The sequence below is a fragment of the Eublepharis macularius genome, chromosome 6 (genome assembly GCF_028583425.1).
Source record: "Eublepharis macularius isolate TG4126 chromosome 6, MPM_Emac_v1.0, whole genome shotgun sequence".
Classification (NCBI taxonomy): domain Eukaryota; kingdom Metazoa; phylum Chordata; class Lepidosauria; order Squamata; family Eublepharidae; genus Eublepharis; species Eublepharis macularius.
Window position 1 is genome coordinate 67,210,457 of NC_072795.1, and position 20,585 is coordinate 67,231,041.

Below are 20,585 nucleotides of genomic sequence, written 5' to 3' on the forward strand. Positions count from 1 at the left end.
AATTCTGAACTGTGCAGTTAGTGGTTTGTTGTGTTTCACGAACCACGAACTTTCACAAACCTGTCCTGGTTAACAAACTGGTTCATTTGGTTCATGAAAACGTCACTTCTACGTCAGCAGAAGGTCTGCAGAGAGCCCATCCCCCCCGCCCTGGTTGCCTAGGAAACTGATTGATCGATGCCAGGCTGTCTGCAGTGATGAACCGAAATATGAACCAAATGAACCAGGCTAAAATTCATCACGGTTTGTGGGAAATGAGCTCCCACAATCCTCTGGTTTGCAACCCATGAACCGGGCCGGTTCGTGAGGAACTTTGGTTCATATTTCAGTTCATGCCCACCTCTAATTATCATATCATTGTCATCTTTAATTCTTGTCTTGATTCATATTGCCAATATGTAAAGTCTAATGATGAATTAGAAGATATGCTGCTTACGATTGTCTCTAAATAGTTGTAAAATGTTATGTAAAGATTTAATCTTTGTTTTCTAATTACAATATATTTTAAAAAACAGGTAGATTTTTCTTTTTGTCCAACAATAATTGTAAAGAAAAGGGGAGATTGAAGAATTACTTCTAGCTATGTGTGCTCCATCTGCACTGATGCCACTCCAGCTCCAAGGAAGTATGGAAAGTCTCTGTTGTCTTTTGGAGCCAGGGTAGTATCAGCATTAGTGGGTGGAGATAAGCCTTGGCAGGTTACTTTGGGCCTGGAAGATGACAGGCACAAACAATGTCAGTTACCTCCTTGGTGGCATCCACCTGCCAATTTAGTGCTAAAATAACCACTAAGGTTGCTTGGGCAGTAAACTGACCCAATCAATAAGTACACTCTAATTAGTAAAAGAGTATTAAACACTTTAAATATGGAAAATACTAGCTAAACACTATAGCACACTAATTTTCAGGGTGGCACCTGCAGTAGCGCCCATCAATGGGATCCCTGGCCCCCATATACTTTTGCAACAGCGTATCTCTTTCACAAAGCCCAAGAGACTATCTTTGCTTTTTTTCTGTCTCATTGGACCATGAGGCACTTTAAAGCAATTCAGTGTGCATCATCTTTGTGTCTGCATTTGGAAACATCTGACTCTGTTGTAAGAGGATGTTTGGTTTGCAATCTTCCAACATTTTGTGACTGGCCCTGTGCTCCATGGAAGCCATTTTGTAATTGCCCTCCATGGCAGCTGTTCGGTTGCTTCCACTTCCCATTTTATAAAGGTGCCTATAGACTCAGCAATATTGAGGACCTGTTTTACATGTACAAATGTATTTTATTGGAAGGAATACTTAAATATTTAAAACTGCTAAATGATGTGTGTGACTGCACTGGCTGATAACATTTCTGTGCTGTCTAGCTATAATGGTATCCTGGATGGAAAAAAACAGAAACTATCTGTGTAAGGCTGAGTAATTCTCTCCAGAGGATACAAAAAAGGTTTGTTTTAGATATGCACAGAAGGATGACTTTTTAATCATTGTTGAGCTACATCAGCCTTCTGTAGCAATTCTGTGAAGGTTAGATTCTTCTAAGGATATCCTTTTCAGTATAATATGGAAGATCATGAACAAGCAAAGCACTCTCGCCCCGCCTGGCATTTCCTATTTAGAGGTTACTTATTTTAGATGGTGAGTACTACACAGTTTACTGGTTTGTGTGGTAAACGAATTAGTGCTTGCCATCTAAATCAGAAAATTTGGTTTGAAGCAGACTTTTGGTTTGGGGAACAAGTGTTCATCGGCAGTCTTCCTGTGCAGTCCCACATGGGACTGCGCACGCGCAGGCCTGCCGATCCCGGAGATTTTTACAGCTCTGAGCCACTAGGGGGCGTCCTCGCCTCTCATCGCGCATGCGCGGCCGCTTTTCCCGCCGAAAACGGCTCCTAAGAGGCGGGGCGCCCCCGACGTACCCTCAGTTCCTCTTTTGCCGCCGACTGAAGAGGTTCTTCTGGCTCTGTTGCTAGTGTTGGTTTGTCTTTTTGGAGTTGCGAAGATGTCGGACAAGGCCTTATTCAAGAGGTGTTCGACATGCGACAGAAAGATGACTAAATCTGATGGTCATAAGGAGTGCCTGTATTGTTTGGGAGAAACCCATAACCCACAGGCATGTAAGTTTTGCCGCACCTTTACTTCAAAGGCTAGGGCGGAACGCTCGGGGAGGCTCCAGGCTTATCTGTGGCGGCGGGCGATGGCGGTGACCGACACCGTTCGGAAGTGCAGGTCGTCTGCTGCGGAAGCATCGTCTACGCCGACTTCGAAATCGTCGAATAAGTCTCCACACCCCCGCCCATCCCCGACCTCCACCGTTTCTAGACCTCCGAGCCCGACGCACGTGGCTCGGAGTCCTTCGATTCCGACGGTTCCCGCCCCGTCGGATCCGACGTTGGAGTCGAGACCTGAGACAGAAACGGCTGGTTCCAGCTCGGCTGGCTCCCTCAGGAAGGAGTATCCTACCCCCCCGGAACCGAGGACTCCTCGAGTGGGATCGGTGTCGGAACCTTTGCCTTCGGATCCGGTCACCCCTTCTCCTTCGGAAAAGAAGAAGAAGAGGAAGAGAAAGCACTCGTCTAAATCTGACAAGCAGGTGCTGGAGAGCGTGATTACCCCACAATCTGGGGGTACCCACTCACCCGTTCTTTCTCCGGATCGGAGGGTCGGTTCCAGGGATGTTTCTTCCCCGAAGAGAACACCTGCATCCCGGCGATCACATGAGTCCGACGTTATTATGCTGGACAGACCCTTGACTCCATCTGGGGCTCGCCGTTCACATTCTCGTGACTCGTGGTCTTCACGTTCTTCTAGGGGCCGTCCGTCCCTTCGTTCGGACAGATATAGTCCTTATTCCTACAGGCGTCGTTATCGGGAAACCTCTTATGGTTCCGATCGTGATCGGAGGCGTCGTTCCCGCTCTCCTTCGTTCCGTGAAGTATCCATGGAGGGGTTCACTCACTCCCCGATTCCTTCGGACGCTGAGTATGAGCACCTCGCTGCCAGTAGATCCTATGATTCTCCTCCTTCCGATTCTCCTGACCGGGCGATTGGTCCTTCTGAAGAAGCATCACCCACGGAGGATTTTCGTGCCTACAGTGAATTGCTTCAAAGGATGGCTAAAGCCCTTGAAATAGATGTGGTCTCCTCGGAACCACGCTCCAAGGATAAGATTCTAAAACATATGTACTCCGGGTCTACTCCGACCCTTGCCTTTCCTATGATTGAGGGCTTCGTTGAGCTCCTGGATGGTCTCAATTTAAAACCTGCATCTATTCCGGCAACCAATAAGAAGGTTGAGAATTTGTATCGAGTGAAGGATGAACATTGTCAGTTCCTATCCCTTCACCCACCTCCGTCTTCCCTTGTTACGGAAGATATGCAAGCAAAGCCTAAACAGGGGTCTCTATCTGTGCCTTCCGACAAGGACAGTAGAAAAATTGATTCTCTTGCCAGAAAGGTCTACGCTTCCTCGGCCTTTGGTATTAAGATCGCTAATTTTGCGGCCATGATGTCCGCTTATCAGCTGCTTCTGTGGACAAAGGTAGCCACCTTTGTCCCTCAATTGCCTGAGGACCAAAGGATCTTTCTCAGAGTAATACAGGAGGAAGCGGTCCGGTTGTCCAGACATCAGATTACCGTCAGTAGAAACATGGCGGATACCTCGGCCAGGGCCCTCCTATCTGCCCTGGTCCTGAGAAGGTTTGCATGGCTTAGGACCACGGCGCTGCCTCTTGAAACACGTTCCAAGGTGGAAGATCTTCCGTTTGAAGGACAACATTTGTTTTCTGACAAGACAGACGACTACTTGTCTAAAAAGCGTAAGGACAGGATGACTGCCCGTTCCTATGGAGTGACTCAACAACAGCAGGCTGGTCGTCCGCAATACAAGCCTTATCCTAGGTATAGGCAGCAACGATATCGGCCGTATTATACTTATGGTGCCCAACAGCAACATCCGTATCAGACCCCGCAACCCTCCTTCCAGAGGAGGAGGCAAGGTGTTAAGAGCAGGCATGGCAGTAATCAACATCAACCCAAAGATTCTGGACAGACTCAGAAACAATTTTGACAATCACAGGGCCCTGATCCTCACTTTGGGGACAGGCTGGCCGTCTTCTTGTCTGAGTGGTGTACGATCACATCGGATACTTGGGTTCTGGATATAGTTAAAGTTGGATATAAAATTGAGTTTATTCAGTGGCCCAGTCTCTCGTGCCCTGTTTTTTCGTCTCCGTCCCCTCAGCCCGGTGTGGTTTCGGAGCTATCTGCCTTATTGTTGAAAGGGGCTATTGAAGAAGTGTCTCCCTCTTCTCATCCCCTGGGGTTCTACTCTAGCCTCTTTGTGGTCGAGAAGAAGGATGGTGGCCTTCGCCCCATCCTGGATCTCCGGAAACTAAATAAGTGTATTAGGGTTCAGAAATTTAAAATGACCACATTACAATCAGTGTTGTCCCTTCTACCCCCTAATTCATGGTTTGGTGTCTTAGATCTCAAAGATGCCTATTTCCACATTTCTATTTTTCCAGATCATAGGAAATTCCTCCGGTTTACCTATGGCTCTAGGGTTTTTCAATACAGGGTTCTCCCCTTCGGGTTGTCCACGGCCCCTAGGGTGTTTACGAAGTGCGTGGCAGTAGTTATTGCCTTCCTTAGGACACAAGGTTGCTGCATTTTTCCGTACCTTGATGATTGGCTCTTAGTTGGCCATTCTGAGGACGATGTTTCTTCCCAAATTTCGATCACTTTGGCCACCTGCCTGCGGCTGGGCCTCTTTGTGAATCAGAAGAAATCCAAACTCACCCCGTCCAGGGTTATCCAATTTATTGGGGCTATTATTGATGGTGATCGAAATTTTGGTTTCCTACCCCAGGAAAGGGCTCTTAAAATTAAGGCCCTTGTCAGAAAGCTCAAGAGGTGTAGGTTTCAACCTGCCAGGCTCATTCAAGTTTTGTTAGGTTATATGGCCTCTTGTACTGCTGTGGTTTCTCTGGCCAGGCTTCGCATGAGGCCGCTTCAACTCTGGTTCTCGCGGGCTTTTAGCCCTGAGAGAGACTCCCAAAGGAGAAAGTTGAGTGTTCCCCGTAAGGTCCTTTCCTCTCTTGAGTGGTGGTTACAAGACGCTAACCTTTTTGGGGGTGTGGCCTTTGGGTATGTGCAACCGGATATCGTTGTCACTACTGATGCCTCTATTTTGGGGTGGGGCGCTCACTGTCAGGGACTATTTGCTCACGGTTTGTGGGATGAGGTTGAAGGTGCACAACATATCAACCTTCTGGAGTTACGAGCAGTTTATTATGCTTTATTGGCTTTTTCTGATTTAGTTTGTAATAAGACAGTACAAATTTTGACAGATAATACTACAACTATGTTTTATTTGAATAAGCAGGGTGGCACGTTGTCTAACGTGCTGTGTACGGAGGCTCTAAAGATTTGGGATTGGGCTATTGCCCACTCGGTTTGGCTGATTGCTGTTCATATTCCAGGTGTGGACAATGTTATGGCTGACCGCCTTAGTAGACTGGAAGGGGACTCTCATGAGTGGTCTCTTCACAACAAATATTTACGTCCTGTCTTTGCAGAATGGGGTACCCCAGACCTAGACCTCTTCGCTTCAGAAGAGAACTACAAGACTCCCCAGTACTGTTCCAGGGGAGGCGTCGGCCTCGAGTCTCTTGGGGACGCATTTCAGTTAACTTGGTCAGGCCCTTTTTTCTACCTGTTTCCCCCGTTCCCGTTGTTAACCAGGGTGGTTTCCAAGATGCAGGTGGACGGGACGTCAGCCATTCTGATTACCCCGTATTGGCCGAGACAACCATGGTTCCATGCCATTCTGAGACTTCACAAGGGGATGTATCAATTCCCAGATCGCCCGGACCTATTGTCATTTCGAGGGGTCCTACATCACAGAGTGCATTCACTCAGACTGACGGCGTGGCTGATTCTTCAGGACACGGATTCTCCACGGATGTGATGCACGTCCTCCAAAATGCCCGTCGTTCTTCGACTCGTCAGTCTTATTCCCTGAAGTGGAATAAATTTTCTGAATGGTGCAGGGACAGAGGGGTCGACCCTGTTTCCTCCTCCCTCTCTGAGATTCTGGAATTTCTGTGGGGACTTAAACAGTCTGGTCTAGCTAATTCTTCTGTTAAGGTGTATTTGGCCGCTATTTCGGCTTTCCACCCTCCCATCGACAAGAAAACTGTTTTTTCCCATTACACATCTAAATTGTTTTTGAAAGGGCTCAATAATTTGTTTCCCCCAATTAGGGTTTTAGTTCCGCAGTGGTCCCTACCTTTGGTATTGACAAGGCTCATTTCTAAGCCGTTTGAGCCTTTGGCTACGTGCCCTATGAATCTTCTTTCTTTTAAAGTAGCCTTTTTGGTGGCTATCACCTCTGCCAGGAGGGTGGGGGAGCTGGCAGCTCTCTGTTGTGACCCTCCTTATCTGAATGTCCATCCGGATAAAGTAGTCCTTCGGACAAAAGTCGAGTTTTTGCCTAAAGTGGTATCAAAATTTCATTTGGCACAGGAAATTGTTTTACCTGTATTTTTTAAGGGTTTTTCCTCTGAAGCGGAGCGTTCCCTTCATACCTTGGATGTGCGAAGGGCTCTCCTTTTTTATTTGGACAGGGTAAGGTCCTTCCGGAGAGACTCTCATCTTTTTGTTTGTTTTGCGGGCCCTAAGAAGGGTAAGAGAGCTAATTCTCAGACTTTGGCCCGTTGGGTGGTACAGGCTATTTTGTTGTGTTATGAATGTGCTAACTTCCCTTGTCCGTTGGAGGTACATGCTCACTCCACTAGGTCTCAAGCGTCTTCGGCGGCCCTTTTTAGAGGTGTCCCGATGCAAGACATCTGTAAAGCGGCAACTTGGGCATCTGCTGATACCTTTGTGAAGCATTACGCCTTGGATGTCTTGGACAGGAAAGAGGCGGCAGTCGGAACAGCTGTGCTGCAATCAATCTTCCTGTCCTGATGTGCTTCCTCCTACCACCCAGGTATTTAAGCTTTGGAATCTCCCATGTGGGACTGCACAGGAAGACCGCCGATGAAAAACAGTGTTTCATACCTGTAACTGTTGTTCATCTAGGTCTTCCGTGCAGTAACACATACCCTCCCTCCTTCCCCGCTAATTCTCTTGGTACTTACCTTGCAGTCGGCGGCGAAAGAGGATCCGAGGGTACGTCGGGGGCGCCCCGCCTCTTAGGAGCCGTTTTCGGCGGGAAAAGCGGCCGCGCATGCGCGATGAGAGGCGAGGACGCCCCCTAGTGGCTCAGAGCTGTAAAAATCTCCGGGATCGGCAGGCCTGCGCGTGCGCAGTCCCATGTGTTACTGCACGGAAGACCTAGATGAACAACAGTTACAGGTATGAAACACTGTTTTTATTCATAGTTGTCTGATTTGGCCATCATGCTAAACTATGGTTAGTGTTAAATAGAAAACAGAGAGGGAATGAGTGCACACTATGAAGATGCTGTTGCCTGAATTATGCACAACTCTGCTTTATATTGATGTCATTTCAGATACAGAACAAATCCGAGAAACTCTTCGAAGGGGTCTTGAAATTAACAGCAAGCCAGTTCTTCCACCCATTAACTCTCAGAGACAGAATGGATTGAACAGTGACAGAGCACCGTAAGTTTTGTCTTATCCTTTCTCTGAATGCTTCAGTGTTTCCTTACCCTGCGATATAAAGACAGGGCTCTGCTTTGGCTTCAGGGGGTGGTAGAAAACAATATCTAAATCCTTCTACCATAATAGTTATGTATTTATGTTAAAATATTTATACTTCATCTCTCAGTGAAACAGTATAATACCAATTAAGACATGCAGTTTAAGGATAAAGCCTAAATTAAATCAACAATAAGAAAACTGACAGTGAGATCTATACAAAAAAATATGGAAGAGAAATCCATCTCTTTCTCTCTCTCTCCCTCCCTCCCTCTGAATAGCACGCTCACATTGCAAGCCTGGGAATGCAACCACAAGTGTGTTCCACCTTTCTTGATTTGCTGCATTGCCATCTAATAGCAGTTCAGGCTTACTATGGACTGAGCTTCAGTTCATTGGCCCTCAGCTAGCCCATCACAGATTCCAGGCACTCGTTCAGGACATCCACTGTCTTGGATGAAAAGAAAAGATAGAATTGTGTTTTCATGGGCATACTGAAGACGATTAACCCCAAATCTGTGACCAACATATTCCAGAAGCTTCATGTTGATGTTAAACAGCATGGATGACAGAATTAAACCCTGTGGGTCTCCCATAGCACAGTTGCCACAGAGTTAAACAGTTATGCTGCAGTACCACATGTCAGGGCTTGTCGCTGCCGCCGCTGGGCGGGGCACCGGCTGGGCCGGCCCTGACATCAGAGGGGCGCCAGGGATGCTGCAGGACCCTGCTCTGTGGAAGGAGGGGCGGTATACATCACCCAGACTCCCTCTCAGTCCACTCGCTGGCCTGCTCAACCTGGCCTGCTCACCCCCTGCATCCTCCATCATCTCCTCCTCCCAGAACTCTCCTCCAAGCCTCCACTCTCGCACTGCTCTGCTCCCACTCCACGCCATCACTCTTTACACCCACCACCTCAGAGCTCTTCCTAGCCACCCTTTATAGGGTTTCCTTTCTCCGCCGCACCCTCTTTCCAGGCTTGTTCCCTCTCCTGACTTGGCCCAGCTGTGCCTCCCCTCAGATGTTTCCCTCCTATCACTAACCCCTTCTAGGCTTCCTTGCCTTGCTGGCAGGGTGGGGTTGAATGCAAGCCATCCCCAGCTGAGGTCTCCTTGGCCTTGCTCACGAGGAGCTGTCCCAGTAGGCCTTTGAGCTGCTGAGCTTGCCTGGCCTTGCTTGCGAGGAGCTGCCCCAGCTGGCTTCTGTGCTGCTGAGCTCCCCTGGCCTTGCTCTCGAGGAGCTGCCCCAGCCAGCTTCTGGGCTGCCTGCTCATTGATGCTGGGCGGGGTTACCCATCTCCTCCCCCAGAATGCCTGTGGCAGCTCCACCTGGAGGGGCTTGGCTGCTAGCACCTCCTGAGCCAGGCTACTGTCCTCTAGCCAGGGTGTGGCTCTGGGCTGTAGTGGCTGCTTCTCCTCCTTGGCTGGTAAGGGCTCTGTTTGGGCTGCTGCTGGGTCCCTATTCCCCCTGCCTTGGCCCTTTTCCTCTGGCCTGCTTAGCCCCTTCTCCTCCCCCTGGAGGGTGGGACTAGCTGGTCTCTCCCTGCTCCCTCCTGCCCTCTGAGGCTTTGGCCTTTTGCCCCTTCCCCCTGGAGTAGACAGGTTCTGGACCTGATTGCTGGCTAGGGTGGCAGGGCCGCTGCCTCCCAGTTGCCTCCTACTGTTCCCTCCTGGCAAGTCTGCAGGCTGGGACTCAGACCCCAGACACCACACTCTGGTACCAGTCTGCCAGATAGGTACAATTGCCAGACTAATCCATGTAACCCATCTTGGCCAGGCAATCCAGAAGGAAACCATGGTTGCAGGCATCAGTATCTGCTGACAGAATCAGGAAAATAACACAACCACATTTCTGCCTTCTCCATCCTGGTGAAGAGAGAGGACAATCCATGTAGTTTCAGTTGCAAAACCAGGTCAGATGAAGGTCAAAAAAATCCATCTAATCCAAGAAAGTTATCTAGTCGCTGCATACTGGAACACCTTGCCCAGTAAGAGGCATTTACCACAATTGGTTTGTCAGATAATTAGAGTCCAGGGAGGGAGGGCCCCTTTACAAAGTGTTTCGTGACCACCTTCTTCAAAATGAACAGCACTATCCCCTTCTGTTAGGGAAGCAGTGAATCCTGGATCCAATCCAGCAATCCCCTCTTGTTAGATATAATAAGCTGCAATGACATGCAGTGACATGGTGGACCATATTTATCCAAGTAATTTACCCTCATCATTAGGCTGCAACATCTGGAATTCATTTGAGCAGCTTCAGTTAAGCTGTGCTTTGATAACATTCTAAAAAATTGCAGCAGATGGCACGTGTAGTTTGCTGAAAAATGTGTAGGAAACAACTTGGTGTTCTGAGTTTATTTCATCAGGGCAGAGTGTAAAAACTCCCCACTTAGAACTCCTCATCTGGACAGATATGCTAATGCAGCGGTGGTGCAATATGAGCACCTTTCTGTCACAAAGAAGTGCTGTTACCCATATTTATTTATTTAATTCGATTTATATTCCACCCTCCCTGCAATAGCAGGCTATTTAGTTATGCTTGATTTGGACTTTCTTTTGCCCATACTACCAGCCCACTTCATTACTCTTAGCTCTTCAGTAAACCAAAAAAGATAATATTCGCCATAAAATGAGAGAGAAGTCTATGGCCAGTTGTGTTTATTCCCCAGTCCATCTCTAAGTCATTAGAACTATATGAATATTTTAAATATAAAAGCAATTAAGTACAGTAAAAAAATGAGTGTCTGATGTGTGAACTAGTAGTAGCAATAATAATTTTTGCTGTTCTTAAAAAATATTAAGCATTTCACATGATTTTTTACAAACGTAATAGGAAGCACACAGTCGAAATGGACAGAAATTAAGGATACAGCATGCCATTTATGTAAACATGTTGTAGAGTTGTTCAGAATTTCTGAGCTGTTAATCAATATGTAAATATCTTGGGTATGTAGGGTTTTGAAGTTATCCAGGACATTATCAGACTGGCAAAGCAGCAAATACATAAGAACTAAATTTTAGGTCAGATGGAAGCATTAAGGGGTGAGGTAAACACAGGGCTCTGTAGAGCTTGAATAGATCTTATCTTTGTGCTGAAAGAACAAATATAACTAATTACCAACCTTACAGACTTGCTGAAGAAAAGGAGTGAATTTTTAATCAGTCAAGGTAAATGTTCATTTTGTTTTAAAAACTCCTCTGGCTTATGTTTCATTACAATTCATTGTCAGATACCTGGGATTGTACCAGTACACTTTGGAAAGACTGGGTTAAAGGAGGTATATGTTCAAAGCTTAGCTCAAAGCTTTTGTCCTTCACACGTCAGATATGCAGAAGTCAGAAAGGACTTCCCTGTCCTAGAGAGGTATAGATAAAGCTTCAGCTGCTTGCTGTGGGCCTTAATGGTATGAACTCTAGATACATAAACTTCAATATCTAAATAAATCCCATCTGAAAACAGAGCAAAGGTTACATTGTACTGGTTTGGTACTAGATTCCTAATGGGGCAGGAGTGGACATTTTCCTCTGCTGAGAGGTATCAAATATGTATAACTGTCTCCAAAATATGCATGCCCATAAGCAACTGCAGTATAGGATACAGTATAGGAAAGAACGGGTACACTGCCTATACAAGTCCACATTCAAAGCTGCCATGTATGGCTTGTTCATTTATCATTTTACACAGAGAGGGGGCCATACACACCCACACACCATAAGCATTCTTGTGGATGTCATAAGCGGTCCGCTCTTCATGCTGAGAATGATGAGATCTGAAGTGTATTGAAGGGAAATGTCATTCCATTCAGAACAGCCACAAGTGACTGTAACATGTCTGGCAAGCATATATATTCATGCTGAGAGAGTTGGTGACTTGCGAACTTTGAGATCTTAGGTAACTGGAACTAAGAGTAGTGCATTGGGTTGTAAGAGAGCCTTTGAACCAGTTGCACAAAGTTATTGTACTAGTAGCAGTGGACAATAGGATTTTGCAATTTTATTTGAACAAATAAGGGGATTGGCATCCCCAGGCAATGACTTAGATCCAGCAGTGTGTAAACAGAAAAGAAAATGTACTTAAGGTAGTTCTGCTTTACAAGCAGTAGCACAAGCAACTTATGGTGCTTCAATATAAATTTTAATGATACAACAGTGTACGTATGGAGCAAAGGAATGTACAATAGATAATCTGCATGTCTTTATTTCATATTTGATATTGTATCAAAAATACCTTGTGCTATGTTTTGTGCACATGGAAAAGATAGTAGGGATACAATTGCTTTCACTCAGAACTAACAAAGAATAATTTTAGTGCTTCCACTTGCACAAGGACTGTTACATGTGCGTAAATCTTCTGTAGAATCCAACCCTCTGCATGGAGACAGTGGTAAGGTGGGTTTATGGGATTCCAAGAGATACAGCTTCTCTTTCCATTCTGTTTCATGTTCTTCCATATGGGCTTAGGGATCTTCTATTCTTCTTTTGATAGTTCTGTTTCTTTCTTGTGAAGCTAATGCCTAATAGACATTTTAGAAAGGAAACATGATGTTTTTGCTTTGACCTGTATTAGAGCACTACAGTACAGCTCTTCAGCCAGGATAGGTATTCAGTACTAGAAGGAGTAGTGATTAAATTAACAGACACTTTCTGGTATCTGAAGAAGGGAGCTCTGACTCTAAAAAGCTTACACTCTGAAAACTTTGTTGGTCTGTAAGATGCCAGTGGACTAAAATTCTGCTTTTCTACTGCAGATCAACACTGCTACCCACTTAACTAGACTCTTTCTTGTAAATCATCTTTTTCACTTGCTGTAAGTATGCTCATGAAGAAAATGGATCTACTTACTGAAACTTTAAAAAAAAATTACGTGTCATCCACCCACCTTCCTCTCTAGGAAGATAATTGACTTGGATTAACTTGAAATCCTTTGAAAGTGAGAAGAAATTGAATGAGAAACCACTGTCCTCTCATCTCATCTTGTGCCTTTGGACAGAAAACAGGAAGGAACTATTCAAATGCAATTCCACATATGTATCATACAATAGTGGAACTCAAAGAACAGTTAATAAGGAAGAGCGGTTTTCATCCTTTTTTGAAGCAGTCTTACATCGCCCTCTGTTGCTTAATAAACAAATAGCAACGCATTTTTAGCTTTGTGTTGAGAACACCTTTGAGTACATGTGTGTTTGTTAATTGCTGGGACTTCAGATGTTCATGCAGAACAACGTTTTGACATTTGTCTCATGAACAGGTATATAAGTTCACAGAAGTGCAACTGTGAAAGTGAAAACACTGAACAATCTTGGTAAAAGTTGGAAAATTTCCAGAATGTGGTCTACAGTTTAAGTTCACACTTCAAAGGATACCCAAATTTGTTTTCTTCTTTCCTAGACCGAATGTATGTGCACCATTCTTGAACGTTCAGTGCTCTGTTCTTCCCAGGGCACTCTCGTGATGCTGTGACTTTGAGAGTTAGTGCCATCTCAGGGGCTGCCCCTGCAGTGTGGGGGCCCTGCTATGAGGGTGTGTCTCCAGGTGGCTCCTGGTCTTCTGCAAAATCATAGAGTACTAGACATACCTTACCTTTCTTTGTCTATTGTTTTACTGCAGATGCTCCATGTCATTGCAATTCATTGCAATTATGTTTTCCTCAATTAATTTTTTTTATTTATAAAGATTTTATTGGGTAGGTTAACATAAGTATTACATATAAAATCAACTTCATTTTCTTTTCTACATCTCATTTACCTTACAGTTACAAACTAATATATGCATTCCCCACCTTCCCTCCCTCCCTCTCCCTTGACCCCCTTTAACTCTTATAATATTCCTTCTATTCTATTACTTCTCCTTATTTTCAAAGGTAAAGTTCATACATAAAGCTTATCCCATTATTCTACTCATATCAAAAGTTATCCGTAGACCACAATTGACCTTTTACATCCCAATCATTTTCCAAATATTCTTTAAGTTTTTCCCAATCTCTTAAAAATTCATTTGGACCTTGCTCCCTCAGTTTTCTGGTCAACTTATCCATTTCCACCATGTATAATGTTTTCCTCAATTAATTGACATCAACTCCTAGGTACTCTGAAAGGAGGCATGGGCTATTTGGTCTTGCAACACACTGTGATGGACCATGGCTTGCCATTTTGTTTGCTCTTTTGCTGCCAGGGCCCCCCGTCATTGGGGAATGTCCTTGATATAATCCACTAACAAGGTAATCTGTTTCTATGTTTTATCCCCTGGCTATTTTTACTGCATATATTGTTCTGCTAGAAGCACAAAGTTCATTGATGGGGTTCTTTGGCCCCATTGTGCCTGCTTCACTTATTATTTTGGTGTGGATCTGCTATGTTTTCACTTCTGACAACTTCGGCAGTTTTGGTCGGCTCCACTTGTAGCAGTTTGGTTTTCCTCCACTGTAGCAGTTCTCAGTTTTTTTCTGAGTAACAACTGCTACTCCCATATCTGGAGCCTCTTAAGTGAGTAAGAGTCTCTACTGAGGCTATAGCAGGACTTGGACCCTGTTTCTTGTGCTATTGATTATGTTTGGGACTCAAACATTCTAAACTTCCCTTTTCCTTATTGGATATCCAAAGACATTCAAAGTAGAGTTGTAACTCCTTGTTAACTTTTTGCACCTCCCTGATGCTTCATATTTAGTCTATAGCACTTCTACCTGTGGAATGAGGACATTGTGGGTTCTAACCTGTGTCTCCCCCCGCCCCGTTCATAGTGTTTAACACTATGGAGGGGGCACCGGGAGCAGCTGCCAGAGCACACGGGCAGCCTTGCAGCCCCCTGCGCTGCCTTTCGCCTTGCCCTGCAGGACAGGGGGTGTCTGGCTTGCTGCACGCCCCCTGTCCTGCAGGGCAGGCAAAGGCAGCGCAGGGAGGCTGCAAGGCCGCCCATGCCATTCGCCTGCCCCAAAGGACAGAGGGCGGCTGGCCGCCCCCTGTCCTGCAGGGCAGGCGAATGGCGTGGGCAGCTGCGCTGCCTTTTGCCTGCCTTGCAGGACAGGGAGTGCGTGGCAAGCCGGCTGCCCCCTGTCCTACGAGGCAGGCGAAAGGCAGCGCGGGGGGCTGCGAGGCTGCCCGCGCTGCTGCCTGCGTGCTCTGGCAGCTGCTCCTGGTGCCCCCTCCCTGGTAGCACCGGGGGCAGCCTACTCCCCCTGTCCCCCCCTCAATCCGGCCCTGGTTTCTAGTATATGCTAATAGGGTGTGAACTTGCTAAGACTGAGAGGGAAAGAGACTTTGGGGTCATAGTGGATAGTTTGATGAAAGTGTCAACTCAGAGTGTCGCAGCAGTATAAAAGACAAACTATGCTGGGAGTCATTAGGAAAGGGATTGAAAATAAATCAGCTAATACTATACTGCCTCTGTATGGCTCTTTGATGTGGCCTCATTTGAAATGCTATAAGTAGTTCTGGTGACCATAGTTTCCAGAGCTGGAAAAAGTACAGAATATGGTAACCAAGATGGTTAAGGGATTGAAATACCTTTCTGTGAGGAAAGGCTGAAGAGTCTGGGAATTTTCATTTGATAAAATTAGGCACGGAGGACAGAGAGAACTTTTTCTCCCTCCTCCCAAACTGGTATCCAGTGAAGTTGATGGGCAGTAGATTCAGGGCGGACAAAAGGAAATACTTCTTTACTCAATGACTGATTAAGATGTGGAATTTGCTGTCAGAGGATGGGGTGATTACCACAGGAATAGATGGCTTTAAAATGGGTTAGACAGATTTCTGGGGGATGGGTCTATCAGTGATTAGTAGCAAGTGACTAAAGGGAATGTGGCAACCACATTCAGATGCAGCAAACCTCTGCATCTGAATACCAGTGCCAAGAGGCAGCATCCAGGGAAGGTCTTGGCATACATATCTTTTTGTTGGACTGCTAAATGGTTGGCCCCCATGTGAAACAGGATGCTGGACTAGATGGACCATGGCTGCCTCGTGGATTTTGTGGAGGGCAAGCTTACTTCTCCTGTCAGTGGGGTCCTTGAGAGACCCCTCTCCATCCTTAGTCATCACTGCCCACAAAAGACATTCATTAGAGAGGCCTGACTATAGTCAAGAGCACCTTTTGACAGGACATAACACTTTTTTGGAGAATCGTATGCCCTAATTAGTAAGTAGTGGCTTAGACCACTGCAGTTTCATGGAAGATTCAACAAACCTAGAACAAGGAACGGGAAAAGCTGAAAAAAGAGAGAGAAATGTCTAGACCTAATAAAGGAGTTTGTAATAATACAACTCCTCTAACTCCTGCTTTCACTGCCACGACAGGAAGAGAACTGACAAAGGGGAAATCGCCTCGCATCCAGACAGGTTGTTGAAGAATTGTACTGCCTCCAACCCTGATGGGAGAAAGCACCATCAATCAGAATTCTTTCCTGTTTCAAGTGAGAAGCTTTGCTTCTGATATCCATCATAAAGTCTAAAATAACAATACAGAATTATTACAGATATTGTTCCTAAAACTTCATTTTTATTAATAACCACTGTTCTTTCAGATCTGTTACGACTAATAGAGAGCTGACCCCTATCCTTGTTTAAGGTAGTATATGTTTACCTCTTTAGAGCTCTCTCATTGACTCTTTGAGGCTTCATTGTCTGTTTCTTTTTAAGTTCAGAACAAGAGTACACATAATTTGCCAGTCAGTGTTCATTATATTTGGCCAGCTTTGAATAATTTTTTCTTTAGTAAATTTTTATCCAACGTACTTGAGTGCATGTGTAATAGATCTAACTCTAAACCAGGCCATAAAGATCCACAAAATAGAGATAACGACAGCTAGGAATTTCTCTACAAACCTGAAAGAAGTTGCAAGTTTGCAGAAGATTCTGAAATCTTGAAAAAAGAAAGCATTGGGGGATTACCACCACCCCAAGTAATAGGGGCCAACAATGCCTAGGGAGAGGCTGCCAGGGGAAGGGAAGGAGGAACAACTGTCTTACTTACTGTTTTTAATCCTGTAGGCCAATATCAAATGCCCTGTCTCGGTAGCAAAGATCAGCCAGGCCTTATTCTTAGTTCAGTTTCTCTGATTAGTAGTTCCTGTAGCAAAAATTTGAACAAATTCCTGTATGCCTAGGGAGTAAATATATTTGCTTTACAGATGGAGTAGCCCAAAGTCACAGCAAATTCTAAACAGGATTAGAAGATTAAACTCATTTTTTGTGTGGTTAATACCATTCTTTCTACAAGAAGGACAGCTGTAAAAACTACTAGAGGAGCTATAATACAACACTGGGTCATTAATTTAGGTGCAATAAAGATATAATTTTTCCTGCAGAGGAACTCTTTGGGTGCCTGCCTAACAAAAGCCTTGATACATTGTTACACAGCAAGTTTGTTTATCTCTCTTGAGAATCAGAGCACTTCAAATATTAATGGGTTAACTGAAACAATATATTAGCCAATATGGCAGGAAATGGAGGCATAGATTATTTGTAATAATATTCTAGGACAATTTAAGAACCAGGAACACTGCCCAAATAGCCTCTCCTAGTCAATTTCAAACCTGCCCTTTTTGATAAGGTGTCCTGAAGCATATAATGCTGGTCCCTTTCAGGGGTATTCCTCGGTGATCAGGATCTGTTTCAAGCCTGGCTGTGTGAGAGAGAGTGCCTTGGTTTCCTTGGTGGATCTAGCTAGTATTCTATATGCCTGGGTCACATCTGGATTAGATTTTGCCAACAGATTCTATACAGGGATATCTCTAAAAAAACATAATTGCAGCAGCCAGGGTATTGAGTAGGGCCAGTTTTTCTGATCATATAATATTTATGTTGTACCCATGGTTTGCAGTATTTCCAAAGCCAATTTAAAGCCCTAAACAGGATTGCCTTGCCCTTAGGGTAGGCTCTGCACTGTGTCCCCTTGTCATCTAAAGTTTGGTGATTACACGGATAGGTCCTTTTTAGCTGTCATACCCAGGTTCTGAAATACTATGGTGGGGATTGGGGGGTCAGGCTAGCCTCCTCCTTGCCTGCCCTTTGGTCGTCAAATCAAGATGTGGTTATTTCAGCAGTAAAATCTGCTGTGCTTATATTGATTCTATTCTTAATGTGATGCTATTTTATTAAGTTTCCTGTATAACCTGCATGTTTGTTTTTAATTTAGATTCTTGTTGTTTTTATAACATCATTTTGAGGTCCTTGTATGAGAATATAAAGATGGAATCAAAATGTTTTAATAAACAGACATTTTAATATTGAAATAAAGCAAATAAACTTTTAACCTGTTGATTGTTAGATTGCATGTGCTGCCCTCTGAGCATACACCTACACATGGTTGGGTATTTGAATGCCTCCTTTTAAAAATCCATCATGGATAGCTCTGAACTGGATCAGAAGTGAGGGCAGCGGGTAGTAGTGGGGACAGCATTAGTTATACTTGCCATATTCCCAGTGTAAGACCCCACCCCACCCCCGGCTGTTATTTGCTTTATTTTCTCTAGCAGGAAAAATACCAACTTTAGGGGTGGTTTTGAGATCGGAAAAATGTCACCAGGAGAGAGATGTTAAACACACATGCCTCAGCAGTGTCCTCTCCACCCCCAGCTGTTTTAAAATAAAATTAAAATATCCTCCACTTCATCTTCTTGTACCCAGACATTCTCCATTCTGTTTTGTTTGTGGACTTTTGCCATGCATGGAATAAAATGAATCATGCACTGAGACACATATAGAGGAAAGTATAAAAATTTTGCAAATGATAAAAGGACTGCTTATGTGGGTTATCACCATCAAATGACCCCTGAGTCTACCTGCAGCTTTTTCTTCCCCTTCTTTGGGAGGAAAAGTCTGGAACTTGGGCTATGCTATCACTTTGTAAATGTCAGAAGATAGCTATATACACACCTGCAATTCCTAACGTATATTATCTTTTTGAGTTGGATTCTAGTTGTTGTAAGTTGCTGTGGGAGATAATCTTGGCTGGAAACTAGAATGAATAAATAAATGAAAATGCAAGATAAACTTAGAGGAGAATCGGATAGTGGGGTGAGGTAAATGAAGCCATGATAGAACTACTGCTTACTAATTGTTGTGTCATTTTGATGTAGTTACCCATCCCAGTTATCTGTTCACTCTTGAAAGCATAAAAGCAAAGTAAGGAAAACTGTTTAAACAGTAATTACTGGGAATATGGCTTTTCTTTTGGTTAAAAGAGAAACCCGTGTGGCATGGCCAGGACAAGCTTTGATTTGTTGCTTCCTTGGGCCTTTTACCTATTGCAAAGGTAGAGAGAGGCTGCAGTATGTGTTTTTTTGCTTCAGGTTAACAGTTTGTCCAGTACAGCCGCACAAGCTCTGCTTTTGGAATTGAATATAGCTGTGGCTAACTGTGCTGCTGCTCATCTCAATTCACAAGATTTAGAAACCAATTCAGGCTGCTGTTGAGAAAAGAAGATGGAGAAAGAAATAGTTGAAAGTCAGCAGAAGTCACCTTGGTAACTGCTGCATTACACTCGCACAGAATGAAGAGACTTCAAACATGACTACAAACAGCTTTCAAGAAACAAAAAGAATTTAATCATCTAAAGAATTAATCTGACAACTGCCCACACTTACACCTCCCACAATCCTTCAATCACTTGGGAATGAGCTTTAATCTTAGACTTCCCTCCAGTTCCATAAAATGCTAGATGTGCAGTCTTCAAACTGGGGCATTTCCAACATGCTGCTCTCATTCAAATGCTTTCCCTCTCCTAATACAGCAGCCCTAGCTTTTGTCATTTTTTTTGTTTCTTTTTTTTTCTGGATGCAAACTGAGAATCATGAATTATTTGTATTAGTTGGATAAGGCTTTCAGTCTAGTAGAAATGTTTGCAATATTTTATATGCTAGTTCGTGTAACCTTAACTATGTAGATGAAAATTTCTGTTGTCTTTTGCTGAATGCATCTTATTAAAGGAAGACTAAAAAAGGCAAGATGAATAGCCATAAATATGAGGATCCAAATGCTAGAAACAAAAACCTTGCTTTCCTTTAAAGCTACAGTTTGAAAACAGAAGAAGTTACAATAATGAGGTACGTGTGTGTGTTTCATAAAGACAAAGAATTCCATCACTCCTTTATCTAGGTTGTCATCTTTCCCAACCACTCGGCATAGATTTTCATTCATGGTAAAAGAATGTGGAAAATCTTCTGCATACTTGATTTATTCTGCTTAGTGTAGGTTAGTGGCCCTGCCAGAACCCTCCCATTCTCAAGAGTTGGCAAAAAAAAAAGAGAGAGGAAATGACATGTGTTTCAGAGTAAAATAGATGGAGAGCTCTGAGATTCCTGGGCCATACAGTACAGTACAGATAAATTCCTTTTGCTAGAGCCAGGAGGTATTGGTCAGTCATGAGCTTATGGAAACTGGTTCCTGGGATTTTACAGAATCTAGTCTGGAGAAGAAGTTAGCAGGATGTGGTTCAGGGCAGAGGTACAGAATTCTTAAATATTGTAGGCAAGATTTGCAACAGGAAATTGTAGCTGCAGCATGCTCCACAAAAAGCTTGTAGAATTTATAAGGCAAGAGGAACAGTGATCAGAGGACAAGCAATTTGATTCAGGAAAACAATTATGACTGCTTCTGCTTGTTTTTATATGCATTTCTGGGAGACTGGAGATGGGGCAGAGTAATCAAAATAGACCCAGCTGTGCCTCAGTCTACAAGCTGCCATTCCCACCCATGGCAAAATGTAAGTGTCATGCCCATTCATATCTCTTAAACCAATCATGTTTTTCCCATCTGTAGTTCATATACAATATTTTAACTCTGGAACTATTTTAGTCTCTGTTTAGAGGAAATCGGCAAATAATATCACTCATGCTAATAGCCTATTTTGTGTACATTCAGAATTAACATTAGAGCATGCTTATTGTAAGCCACAATACAGTGTGTCAAGATATGTTCATTGTTGATCCTAT

The 20,585-nt window shown here is 44.2% G+C and overlaps 1 protein-coding gene across 2 annotated transcripts in view; it reads left to right on the forward strand.

Moving 5' to 3' along the window:
* The window catches only part of SUFU (SUFU negative regulator of hedgehog signaling), a 175,912-nt gene that overhangs the window by 90,344 nt on the left and 64,983 nt on the right, over positions 1-20,585 (forward strand). For both annotated transcript variants that reach the window (XM_054982639.1, XM_054982640.1), the window contains exon 8: positions 7,511-7,622. In XM_054982639.1, the coding sequence (XP_054838614.1) occupies positions 7,511-7,622 (112 nt within the window). The remainder of the gene's footprint in view (positions 1-7,510; positions 7,623-20,585) is intronic.